General features: G+C 36.2%; 1 protein-coding gene across 5 annotated transcripts in view; it reads left to right on the top strand.

Moving 5' to 3' along the window:
• LRRC40 (leucine rich repeat containing 40) overlaps positions 1-13208 on the top strand; it is a 41576-nt gene that overhangs the window by 22463 nt on the left and 5905 nt on the right. For all 5 annotated transcript variants that reach the window (XM_053655543.1, XM_037145297.2, XM_037145296.2 and 2 more), the window contains exons 9-12: positions 94-139; positions 8947-9055; positions 11833-11940; positions 12450-12560. In XM_053655543.1, the coding sequence (XP_053511518.1) occupies positions 94-139; positions 8947-9055; positions 11833-11940; positions 12450-12560 (374 nt within the window). The remainder of the gene's footprint in view (positions 1-93; positions 140-8946; positions 9056-11832; positions 11941-12449; positions 12561-13208) is intronic.

Genomic DNA, 13208 nt, shown 5'->3' with positions numbered 1-13208 from the left:
AGATTCAGTTTTTAAGTTTCAAGTTCATACATTCGTATTGATGTGTAAAGCATCAAGGTATGTGTTAGTGAATATGTCTTTCTACCTTTTCAGAAAGGAACCCAAGAAGTCTTAAAATATCTACGAAGCAAGATTAAAGGTACTTTTTCATTTTCTTCTGTATTTTTAAGGATAATATGAAAGGTAATAAAGTGTTAATAGTGCATAGGTTTACATATATTTTGGGTATAAATAATTATAGAAAATGGTTACTGGTAGGTGTGGCTCTAATTCTGAATCCATATAAGGCCATAAGTATTTTGAAATTCTAAGAACATTCTTGAATTAATAATAATAATGTCTTTAATATGTTGATTTCTGTGTTATAGTGTACCATTTAGAAAATATGGCAAAGATTCAATAAGCACAAGTGCTTTAACTTTGAAAAAAGGAAAATTAGACTTTTATGGTATAATATATGGGTTTTATATATATGCACATGGATATACATATATACTTGCATATGTGGTATAATATAGCTTTATGTGTGGTATAATATATTATTACATGTAATAATACAACTGGGTATATATAATATAACTGGGGAGTATATTAACTTGTATTTGAATATATACTGCATTTGATAAGTTCTGACAAAAAATGAAGACAAAACAAAATTTTCAGGATGTTTATTTAGCATGAACATTTACCAAAATAGAAAATGATACTATAAATTTAATTTTTAATGCTGCATTAAAATTGCGATACCAGTTTTTATTTAATGTCTGTCATTGTAGTGTACACTAGAGCATCAAGATCAGAGCAAGAACATTAGTTAGTTTTATGAGTATGTTTCCGCAAACACCACCAAGCCACTCTAGGATGTTTTGGCTAAGTATAGCAGCTGTTAATTATGCTCAGAACTCTGTTGCTTTCACAGTCTAGCTTAGCACATATGGCCAGTCAGTATATGTTAAATAAATAATTATATACTTTAGTAATTGCCATTTTTTGCCTTACTGTTTAAGTTATTAAAATAGTTTTCTAACTATTTTAATAACTTACTTATTTCCTGCCAAAAAGTTTTCTTTCTTCCCCAGGTATGTTTTCTCCTCCAGGAAAATTTATTTATTCTGATATGTTAAGACTTAATTTTTAAAAAAATTCTCACCTAAAGATATGTTTACTGATGAGAGAGACCTAGACCAGGATCAACTGATACGATAGACAAACATTTCATTGGTTGCCTTCAGTACACTCCATGATTGGGATTGAACCTGCAACCTAAGTGTTTACCCTGACTGGGGATCAAACCTACGACCTTTTGGTGTATGGATGGTACTTCAACCAACTGAGCCACCCAGCCAGGGCAAGCCTTGTTTTTTTTAAGAGTATTTTAAGGTTTACAACAAATTGAGAGAAAGGTACAGAGATTTCCCATATAGCCTCTCCCATTGTCAGTATCATTAACCAGAATGGTCCTTTTTTAAATTTTTAAACCAAAATGAATATGTCATAATCACCCCTCTCCTGCCCAGGAGATTCAGAGAAATCTGTTTTAGGAAGAGAGCCCAGCTTAATCACCTTAAGCATCTTCACCCTAGGATTAGTTAGGGTGACTCCAGTGGGATACACTTTGTGTACCTCATTGTTTTTGAGTTGCCTAGCAAAGATTTTCCTTCCATATATGTTCTGCTCTCCCTCAACTACCTGTAAGTTGCCCATTCTCACTTCCGAAATCTAACACCCGTTGTTGCCTGCTTTTCTCGTTTGTCCAAAATGTCTTATATACCCAGTGTTGCCTGTCTTTGGCATTTCCATGCCTATATGAATTTGCCATGTACGTGTATTAATACTATTATTTTCTTCTATTAATCTGTCTCTAGTAATTTGATAATTGACCCAGCTAGAAAAACTTAGAAGGTGGGGAGAAAATACTCATATTTTTAGCACCATACAAGTATTTTGTTGATGATTTACAAGTATGTTTATGAGAGATATAGCTTTCTGGTTTTCTTATATCCTTTTTAGGGATAATTATGGCCTCTTAAAATGAATTAGAAAGTATTACCTCTGCTTCTATCTTTTAAAATTAGTATAATTTTATTCTTCAAATGTTTGGAGAATTTACCACTGAAACTACCTAGACCTGGTGCTTTCTGTTTTGGAAGGTTATTGAATTTGATTCAATTTTGTTAATAAGGCCTTTGGAGTTTTCTGTGTCTTCTTGTATAAGTTCAGCAGATTGTGTCTTTCAAAGTATTGGTCTGTTTCATCTAAATTATCAAATTTGTGGGCATAGAGTTTTTACTATTTTTTTATTTTTTTCATGTCTTGAGATCTGTAGTGGTATCCCCTCTTTCACTTCTGATATTAGTGATTAATGTACTGTCTCTTTCTTAGCCTGGCTTAGAGGCATATCAATTTATCAGTCTTTTTCACAAAGAACCAACATTTTCTCTATGGATTTTGTGTTTTCAATTTTATCAATTTCTGCTTGAATTCTTATTTTCTCTTCTTTTTTACTTTGGATTTGATTTGCTCCTCTTTTTCTGATTTCCTAAGGTGGAAATTTAGATTGTTGATTTTTAGATCTCCTGTTTTTGGACTATAAAACATACTTTCCCCCCAAATTTGGGGGGAAAGGGGGAGTGCGTCTTATAGTCCCAGTGTAGCTTACCTGGCTCCCTGTGGGGGTGGGGGCGGTGGAATGGGGTCACAGGTTATTATATATTTTGCCACATTTAAAAAAATATATATTTTATTGATTATGCTATTACAGTTGTCCCATTTTCCCTCTTCACTCCCCTCCACTCTGCACACCCCTTCCCACCTACATTCCCCTCCTTTAGTTCATGTCCATGTGTCATACTTATAAGTTCTTTGGCTTCTACATTTCCCATACTGTTCTTGCCTTCCCCCTGTCTATTTTCTACCTACCGTCTATGCTACTTATTTTCTGTACTTTTTTCCCTCTCTGTCCCCCTCCCTCTCCACTGTCGATAACCCTCCATGCGATCTCCATTTCTGTGGTTGTGTTCCTGTTCTAGTTGTTTGCTTAGTTTTTTTGTTTTTGTTTTAGGTGTGGTTGTTGATGATTGTGAGTTTGCTATCATTTTACTGTACATGTTTTTTATCTTCTTTTTCTTAGATAAGTCTCTTTAACATTTTATATAATAAGGGCTTGGTGATGATGAACTCCTTGGACTTGACCTTATCTGAGAAGCACTTTATCTGCCCTTCCATTCTAAATGAAAGTTTTGCTGGATAGAGCAATCTTGGATGTAGGTCCCTGCCTTTCATGACTTGGAATACTTCTTTCCAGCCCCTTCTTGCCTGTAAGGTCTCTTTTGAGAAATCAGCTGACAGTCTGATGGGAACTCCTTTGTAGGTGACTGTTCCCTTAGCTCTTGCTGCTTCTAGAATGCTCTCCTTCATTTTAATCTTGACTAATGGAATGATGATGTGCCTTGGTGTGTTCCTCTTTGGGTCCAAGTTCTTTGGGAGTCCCTGGACTTCCTGGAAGTCTATTCCCTTTGCCAGATTGGGGAGGTTCTTCATTATTTGTTCAAATAAGTTTTCCACTTGTTGCTCTTCCCCTTCTCCTTCTGGTACCCCTATAATTCGATGTTGGAACATTTAAAGATGTCTTGAAGGTTCCTAAGCCTCTCCTTGTTTCTTTGAATTCTTGTTTCTTCATTCTTTTCTGATTTAATGTTTCTTTCTTCCTTCTGGTCCACTCCATTGATTTGAGTCCCAGTTTCCTTCCCATCACTATTGGTTCCCTGTACATTTTCCTTTATTTCACTTAGTGTAGCCTTCATTTTTTCATCTAATTTGCGACCAAATTCAATCAGTTCTGTTAGCATCCTGATCAGCAGTGTTTTGAACTGTGCATCTGATAGGTTGGCTGTCTCTTCATTGCTTAGTTATATTTTTTCTGGAGCTTTGATCTGTTCTTTTGTTTGGGCCATCTTTTTTGTCTTGACATGCCTGTTACATAGTGAGGGAGGGGCCTTGGGTGTTCACCAGGGTAGGGCAACCCATGTTACTGCATTGTGATGCCATATATGGGGGAGGGGTCCGAGAGGGAACAGTGGTGCTTACTCTGCTCTCTGCTGGATGTCAGTCACTTCCCCCACTTCCTACAAGCAAATTGGATTCTTCTGATGCTGGCTCCTGGGTGGGTGGGCTTGTGTATGTTCTAGGACCCTATGGGTCTCTCCAGTGAACTCTCCTGTGAGGCTGGAAGTCTCTCCTGGCACCTCAACCAATAGGTGTTTTCAGTTGGTGTTTTGAGGCTTTATTTCCCCAGTGCTGGGACCCTGGGTTGCACAGTCTGTCTCATTTCCCGGTTTTGCCTGGTTTATCTGTGTACAAATGTGGGACCTCCTGGTCTGCCAGCCGCCTTGCGTGCCATGCCCTGTTCCACAATCTACCGCCTCACTGGGTCCGCCAACCGCTGCTTTGCTGCGAGGCCTCTCTGCCTTGGATGCCCATCTCCACCCCATCCTACCGGTCTGGATGAATGTTTCTTCTTTAACTCCTTGGTTGTCGGACTTCCATGCAGTTCAATTTTCAGTCAGTTCAATTTTCTGGTTGGTTTTTTTTTAATTGTTGTTGTCCTTCTTTTGATTGTGCGAGGAGGCGCAGTGTGTCTACCTGTGCCTCTATCTTGGCAGGAAGTCCTATTTTACCACATCTTTTGCTTCAAAAATTTTCATTTTCCTCCTGTAAAACCTAGGTGCTTCTTATGGTCCGGTGTTTCTTATAGTCCTAAAAATGTGGTATCTTCTTTTCTAGTATATGCATTCAGTCCTATAAATTTCTGCCTAAACACTACTTTCACTTCATCCAACAAATTTCATTAAGTTGTGTGTTAATTTTCATACAGTTGAGAATATTTAAATTTTCTCTTTAGATTTCCTCTTTGAGCCATGAAATTTGTTGCCATGGCCGGGTGGCTCAGTTGATTGGAGCATCATCCCATACACCAAAATGTTGCAGGTTTGATCCCCAGTCAGGGCACATATCTAGGTTGTGGGCTCATTCTCTGGTTGGGGCACATATGGGAGGCAAATGATCAATGTTTCTCCCTCTCTCTCTGTCTTCCTCTAAAAATCTATAAACATATCTTCAGGTGAAGATTAACAAAAAGAGAGGTGTCGTTTAATCTTTTTGTATTTTAGAATTTTCCAGTTGTTTTATTACCAATATTGTTTAATTATATTGTTACCTGAAAGCAGACATTGTATGATTTCTGTTAAATTTGTGTATTTGTTGGTGTATGTAGCTAGATAATTAATAAAAGAGAAGGGGGCAAAGCTGGTTGGTTAACTAGGTTATAAGATATGGCAACCCCACTGTTCTGCCCAGGGGATCCTCTCCCCATATACTGAGAACGACCAGCTTTCCAACCACCTCGAGTAGGTGGCTGTTAGCCTGGATTAACGAAGGAGAAATAAAAACAAAAGGAGAAATTACTCTGCTGGGTTCTTGACCAACAGAAGACAAGTGGTGCAGGGCTGGTGAGCACAGGCACAGTACAAGGCAGATGATCCCAGCAAAACTTTGAGACGCGCATAGTAGGAGCCAAGATGGCGACCGAAAAGGGGTGATGTCTAATCTGGAAAAAGACCAGATTGGTTGGGGGAAGTCTCAGCACTAGCCAGCAAAGATCTGGGAAATGGATTGGTTGGGGGAGGACCCAACATAAGCCCTTGAAGGATTGGGAAAGATTAGTCATTCTGAAAGTCTGAGGTAATCAAAGCTTAACAAAGGCTTCTGTTGGTAATACAGGTTTGTCGCTTCCTTTGTGCACTTAATGTGCTTGCACCTGCTCTTTCCATAGCAGCCTTGTGGGCCTAGCAGCTCTGGGGGCCCAAACCTGGGCTCCAAGCAGGGCTCCTAAATGTGTGTCCGAGAGCTACGTGGACCTTGCATCCCTGTCAGCCCAAACAGGGATCTGGGTTCAACAGCACAGCTGCAGCCAGGAACAGAAACTAAACTAGCTGGATGGGAACAGAGACTGAACTGCACTGAGCTTCGGCATGGACTGAACCAATGGCACAATTTCTGGATCCTGGTCTTTATTTGGGGCTTGATAAAGACAAAGCTAGATTTCTTCCATAGTGGATGTAGCCGAACCACCTAACTGTGAATGAGATACAGACTCTGGGCACCTGGGCAGTCATTTCTTTCTACCCCAGTAAATCTTAACCACTACACCTCATCCTCCCATTCGTGGTCACTGAAAAGCTTTTCTTGCCACACAACAAGAACCCCATTTCCACTGGCAGCATATTTACAAATTTCAGTGTGAACATATATATTTTCATCTCTTGCATTTATATCTTGGCGTAAAATTGCAGAGTCATACAGTAACTTTATTTGAAGACCCACCAGACTGTTTTACAAAACAGCTGCATAACTTTTTATTTTCATCAGCTTTGTGTGAGGTTTTTGTAATTGGTTGTAGTGATACAGGAAGAGAGAGACAGACCCATTGATTTGTTTCTCCATTTAATTTATACATTCATTGGTTGCTTATTATATGTCCCCTTGGTGTATCAAGATGAAGTTCCAATCAACCGAGCTACCTTTTGAGGGTTTTATGAAGGTTTTGATTCTGACTTTCAAATTCTAGACATCCTATTGAGTGTGAAGTATCTCATTGTAGATTTGTTTAGCATTTTCCTGATTACTAACGATATTAAACATCATTTCATGTGCTTATCGGCCATTTGTACATCTTTGAGAAATGTCTGTTCGTCTCCTTTGCTTGATTTTTAATTAGATTATTTATCTTTTTATTATTGAATTGTAATGGTTGTTTATATAGTCTAGATATAAATCTCTTGTCAGATATATGATTTGCAAATATTTTCTAGCCCTCTGGGTTGTCTTCATTTTCTTGATAGTGTCCTTTGGAACACTGCAAAGTCGTTTTGAATTTTGATGAAGTCAGTTTATCTGTTTTTTTCTTTATTTGTTTATGTTTTTGTTTCATATCTAAAAATTCTTCACAGAATCTTATTTTATTAAGATTTGCCCCTATATATTTTTCTTAGTTTTATAGTTCGGCTCTTACATTTATGTCTTTGATCTATTTTAATTTTTGTATGTGGTGTGAGATACGAGTTGTTTAATTCTTTTCACACTGCTACCCAGTTTTCCTGCACAATTTGTTGAAACGACTATCCTTTTCTCATTAAATGGTCTTGCCATCCTTGTTGAAAATCAGCTGACCATAAATATTGGGTGCATTCTGGACTCTTCATTTTATTCCATTGATCTCTGTGTCTGTTCTGTGCCAATACCACACTATCTTGATTACTGTTGCTTTGTAGTAAAGTTTTGCAGTCAGGAGGTGTAATTCCTCCTACTCTGTTCTTTTTCTTAGGCTTAATTTGGCTGTCCTGGATTTCTTGCAAGCCCATACTAATGTGAGAATCAACTTAATTTCTACAAAGAAGTCAGCTGGGATTCTGCTAGGGACTTGCAGTCTCTGGAGATTAGTGAGAGGCTGATTGTGTGTGGATGTGGGAGTAAGCACACATGTTAGAATGTGTCTGTTGAAAATAAAGTCTTGCATTTGCTAAAAAAAAAATCCTAATTTGTATAAAAATTAAAAACTTTCTGGACTATGCAAATTGCCAGACTTTAAATGATTGGGGATAATCAGCTTCACTGTGTCCTAAAGTGAAAAGATAGGCATATATGTATCTGTTAGACATTTGTGGGAAGTAATTCTTTCGTTTTTGTTGTTGTTAACATATTTCTTCTAATGGACAATATTACTTATATTTTGCTTAGAGGAAAGAGGAATGATTTCTTGTTGTTTCTTCTGAGACATTTTAGTTATTTTTGGGGGGGCTCCACCTTCAGAACTCCCCTGGCCACCGTGGATGAGAATAAGTCTAACAAGATATGATCTGCTTGGGGAGGAAAGGCTGACCAGTCTTTTGGAGGAGAAAGGTCTTTAGCTTCTCTCTCAATGGGCTTTTATTAAGTTTAGCTTGCATAGGAATGCATATCAAAGAAAGGAGGTATGGTTTACAGATAATATTTCTGGGATCACGGGGGTCCTTTTGAGTCAGATTCCAGTAGACAGGGTGACACCAACTGGCTGTAAAACCTTGGGGAACAAATGTATTTTGTGCTTGGACCCTTAACATTTAAATTGAGGACATTCTTAGCAAAGCAGGTTTCACTGAACTTTATGCATTCTTTCTTAGGCCTGATTGCCCCCACTCTGGGAACCACTTGTTCTTGCACAGGGCTGTACTTCCCTTCAGCATTGTTTCAGGCTTGAATCAGGTTGGGGAAGTAAGGCAGCCAAGAGATTAGGAGATGTTTTACAGATAGAATGAGAACTCAGGCTATGATAAAGCTGAGGGGTGAGTCTTTTGTCTCTCTTCCACAGTCCCCCAAGTCCTCTTTACTTTCTGGCCCCTTATCAACTGTGCCTGTCTTAGGTTGTTTCTTCCTTGAGAAATTTTACCTGTCATTGACTATGCAGCCATCCTCCAGGGACCAAGCAGGGTGAAGTAAAGGGGGCAGAGGCTGTGCACCCCCTGGGAGGATAAGTTTGGTCTCCTTAATGGCTTATGGTCCCAAGGTCCCCTAGCCGTGAGGCCTTTTCACCTGTCTGCAGAATTTCAGCTTCTGAAACCAGGCAGACAGTTCCGAAGTTATTCTTTGAAGGTTCTTTCCTACTTCAGTTTTCTTATGAAATGATTATTAATAGACTTTGAAGCCATATTGTAGTAACTTTATCTGTTTTTTATTAATTAAATATTAAATTCAAACTTAGATGTGAGTTATTGGAAATAAAACATACAACTGAAGACATTCTCACCAATAATATATCAGTAAATCACATATACTATTTCCAGTGTATTTTCGTGCTTTTAAAAATTACTTCATACTATACATACTGGCTTCATATAACTTTTTTTTCCTCAGATGATGGGCCTAGCCAAAGTGACTCTGTTATTGAGACTGCCATGACACTGCCAAGTGAGTCCAGGGTCAATGTGCATGCCATCATCACATTAAAAATATTAGACTACAGGTATGGAACTCATTTTTTAAACATAACATGTTGAAAACTTTTAAAAATAATCCTTCTGAAAAAGGACAGTTGGTGAGGAAGAATTCAGTTCATCAGAGTGCATTAGTATACTTGATTTAGAATAATAGCACTTGTAAAAACAATGATGAGATAGAAGTATATGAAAAATACATTGAACTTAAGTGTCCATTCCTTAGGTGTTTTGTGTTTGTTGTTCTTGACATAAATTGATAATTATTAATAGTAAAATTTTTATGATAAACAACATTTTGCTGTTGTAAAAAAATAAGAGAGTGACAGTATTGGTTGGTAATAAAATTTTCTGACTTCATCATCCAGAGAGGATTTTATATTGGTGATAGTGGGGTCCATATTGGTAAATAAGAAATAAATATAATTTAGTTAATAAACACCCCAAGCAGGCAAAGCTTAAGAGTCTGTATCCTGTTACTATATCTGAATGCAAGTGTAATAATGTGTACATATATTAAATCTGAAATGATGACAATGTTGGTATGTAAAATGAGACAGAAGCCTAAAAATTATTTTTGTATATTTTGGAAGTATATTCGATTGGGGAAGGAAGATACCTACGCAGAGATTGGGAGTGGTTTTCAAGTGTTCTTTCACTACGAAGGCAACAATGATACAAATAACCAATACTGTCAGACTTATTGCAGTGATTGGTTTGGCATTATAATGAAAATACAAGCGAATATAGACTCAAATCATATAAGTGACCAGATGTGTTCCATTATCCACACAGCTAGCTTCAGTATTCTGGCCTCTTTTCCTTATGTGTCACTAGGAACCACCTGGTCAGCAGTTAGTATACACTCTCCTTTTCAGATTTGTTGTGTTTCATTTACATTGCTCTCACCTCTTGTCTGCCACTCATAGAGGTAAATAGAAATCACTACTCTAAGCCAGCTTCCATGTTTGACATTGTAACACTTAATATTTGTGCTTCTCTTCTCTCATAGCATAGTATGGCAACTTTGCATGTTTAATCTTCCACATAATATACTCATTTATTTAGTAGATGTTTTTGGAGCCTACTAGATATCAAATTCTGTGTTAGATATCATAGGACACTGAATGAGGAGACAGACCGTCTCTCTGCCCTGAATGGGCACCATTCAATCTCTGTTCTGTGCTAGACTCTGTGCTAAGTACTTGACATATGCTATTGCTTTTTTTAAATAAAAAATTTTTTTTTAATTTTATTGATTTATCTTTAGAAGGAAAGGGAAGGAGTAAGGGAGAGAAATATCAATGTATGGTTGCTTCTCGTGCATCCCCTGCTGGGAACTGGCCTGCAACCCAGGCATGTGTCCTGATGGGGAATTGAACCGCGATCTTTTGGTTCACAGGCCTGTGCTCAGTCCACTGAGCTACGCCAGCCAGGGTTGCTATTGCTTTTAATCCTCCAAACAATCTATAAAGTAGTAGCGATACAATTTTATTTGGGATAACTATTCCCACTTTTTAAAGGTACAGATATCACTAAAGCATAATAAATATAGCAATTAATGATGATATGTCTTAGATTATTTAGTTTTTAAGTTTATTGTAATTTGCTTTCCTAAGAGACTGTAATTGGAAAGGAGTATACTATTTAAGATACAATTTAATTCTCAATTTTAAGGCATAAATGCCTTCAACTAAATTTTAAAAAATAGCATGAATCTTCAAAGTTTGATTAGAATAAATCAGTTTTCCATGACTTGAGCATTGCTGATTGAAAAGATAAAAATGCTGCATTTGCACAGCAGAAAATGAGGCCCAAAAGCAGAAAAAGTAATAGGCATAATGTGTGTGAAATTTAAGGTCTCTTTTATTCTATCTGTATTACAATGATTTTCTTAAGCAGTTCTCCCATATTACACATGTGATATTGTTTCCTTGTACATACAGTCATTCAGTGGACATTCCATCAAGGATGTTTTTAAGTGGATGATGTATTAGGCATTAAAAATTATTAAGAAAGAACATAAGGATAATGGCTAATTATAACCAACAAATCATTAAAGCAAATGTCAGAGTTCTATACTTTCATTTAAGGTTAAATTTATATTTTATTAAAAATCTTAATGAAAATGTTAGTCTTACTGAAAAGGAAATTTCCATTTACAAGAGATCTGGCATAAATAACAATGAATAACTCTTTAGATGATAATTTCCCAGAACTGAGGTTCGGGAAAGATAAATGACAGAGCTCATTAGTGGCAGAACCAAGGCCGCTGCTGTCTACTTTGTCATACTCTAAAGGAAAGAGAAATTGTGTGAGATTATGAGAACCTAGTTTAGTATATGTTGGACTTTTAAAAATAATTCTTTTCTTGCAGTTAACTATTTACCTAAAGAAAGTTCACAGATAACCCCTATTAGAGAGATTTTTAACAAAAGGGGCAAAACAGATTTTAAAATTACAGATTTAATTCTACTCTGAGATAGAGGAATCCATTTAGTATATTACAGTCCACTTACTATATGACTTCTAGACATCTTAGACTCTGAAAATGTATCTCATTTTCATTCACACTGAATATGCAAATGCTCGGGAGGTGCAGTGTGTAGTGACGCAGTATGTGTCTGAATGCCTGACAGCTAACATTTGTGGGTGGGCAGGTTTTTATGGCATTCTTTATAGAACTAAATAAACTACCTTCAAAATTTTTATGATTTCTATAAATCTTTATAATTATTTAAAAGTGGGAAGTAATAGTATTTTTCTGGACCACTAAGAATGATGCAGATTTGAAATATTTTTTTAGTGATAAACAAACAACTTTGATTCCTGATGAAGTGTTCGATGCAGTAAAAAGCAACATTATAACTTCTATTAACTTCAGTAAGAATCAGCTAAGTGAAATTCCAAAACGGTAAGAACTATTCATGATGCCATTTCTCTTAAGTAGTGCTTCGTTGTAAGTTTTGTTTGCATCTTACTTAAAAAATTATTTTTCATAGTTCTTAAATTTGAAATTATATGTAAAATTCCTTGTATGAATAATACTTATGTTACAGAATATATTTTCAAATAATTTATTTTACGGATTCAAACCATTAACAAAGTACAGTATAGAATTGCATAGATTTGATCTTTGTTCATAATTGGTTTAAATATAAAATAAATGGATTCTTAAACTTCAACATACATTTAAGGCAAAGTAAAATTCTGGGACAGATAATATTAAGGCTGTTTTTAGAAATCATTTTGATCAGTTACACATCCAAACTGATTGAAATTTTTGTGAGAAATGTAAAAGTTACAGAAAATATAATTAGCAAATATAATGTAATGTAGGGTTCTTTCTACCTTCTATGGTCTGCTTATAGTTTTGAGGTTCTGAATTCAAGTGCTAACATTTTAGAATTATTTTTGTTTCAGGATTTTGGAACTGAAGGACATGGCTTCTGATGTCAATCTCAGTTTTAATAAGCTTTCCTTTATATCCTTGGAATTATGTATGTTTCAAAAATTGACTTTTTTAGATCTCAGGTATGTATTGATGAGATTCATGCTTCACTTTTTTTTATTATAACTTGTCTTTGAGTTTACCTAACTTTTGCTCTTCCCCTCATATTTTTCTAAGTAAGTATGGAAATTGGTGTTTCGTTTAGTAAAAATATTTTAGGATAACTTCAAAATTAAGCATTTAGGAAGTATTTTAATCAAATCTATCATTTATAGACAATTTACAGGTGATATGACAAAATTATTTAAAGTACTAGAAAATATTAACACATTCTTTGATAGATTCATGCTCGTGTAGAATTGCAAATAACACAAGGAAAGTGTTTGCTTCACATTGTTCTTTTTCTGGAAGCAAATAGCATAAAACTGTCAACTCTATGCTGACGTAGCATGGCTTCTCTTAAAAAGAAACTATTTGGTTCCAAAATATTACATTAAAAATGCAGGGCCAGAAATAAGAGGAACACTATGAGTGGTAACAAAAACAAAAGAAACTACTTAACGTTCTGCAGAGGTAATAGGAAGTTGAAAAATGTTCGAAGTTGATGTGACAGGATCAGAAGCATCACATATCTCATAGTTTTACATGTCTCAGGGCTAGACAGTCATTTATTGCATGGGCTTTAAAACTTTATCCTAAATTATGTGTCTACTGCCTAGGCTTCCTACTGC

Source organism: Artibeus jamaicensis, unplaced genomic scaffold, assembly GCF_021234435.1.
Source record: "Artibeus jamaicensis isolate MK-2021 breed Jamaican fruit bat unplaced genomic scaffold, CSHL_Jam_final scaffold_1019, whole genome shotgun sequence".
Classification (NCBI taxonomy): Eukaryota; Metazoa; Chordata; class Mammalia; order Chiroptera; family Phyllostomidae; genus Artibeus; species Artibeus jamaicensis.
Note: the sequence above shows the minus strand (reverse complement) of the source record. Positions and strands in the feature narration are given on the sequence as shown.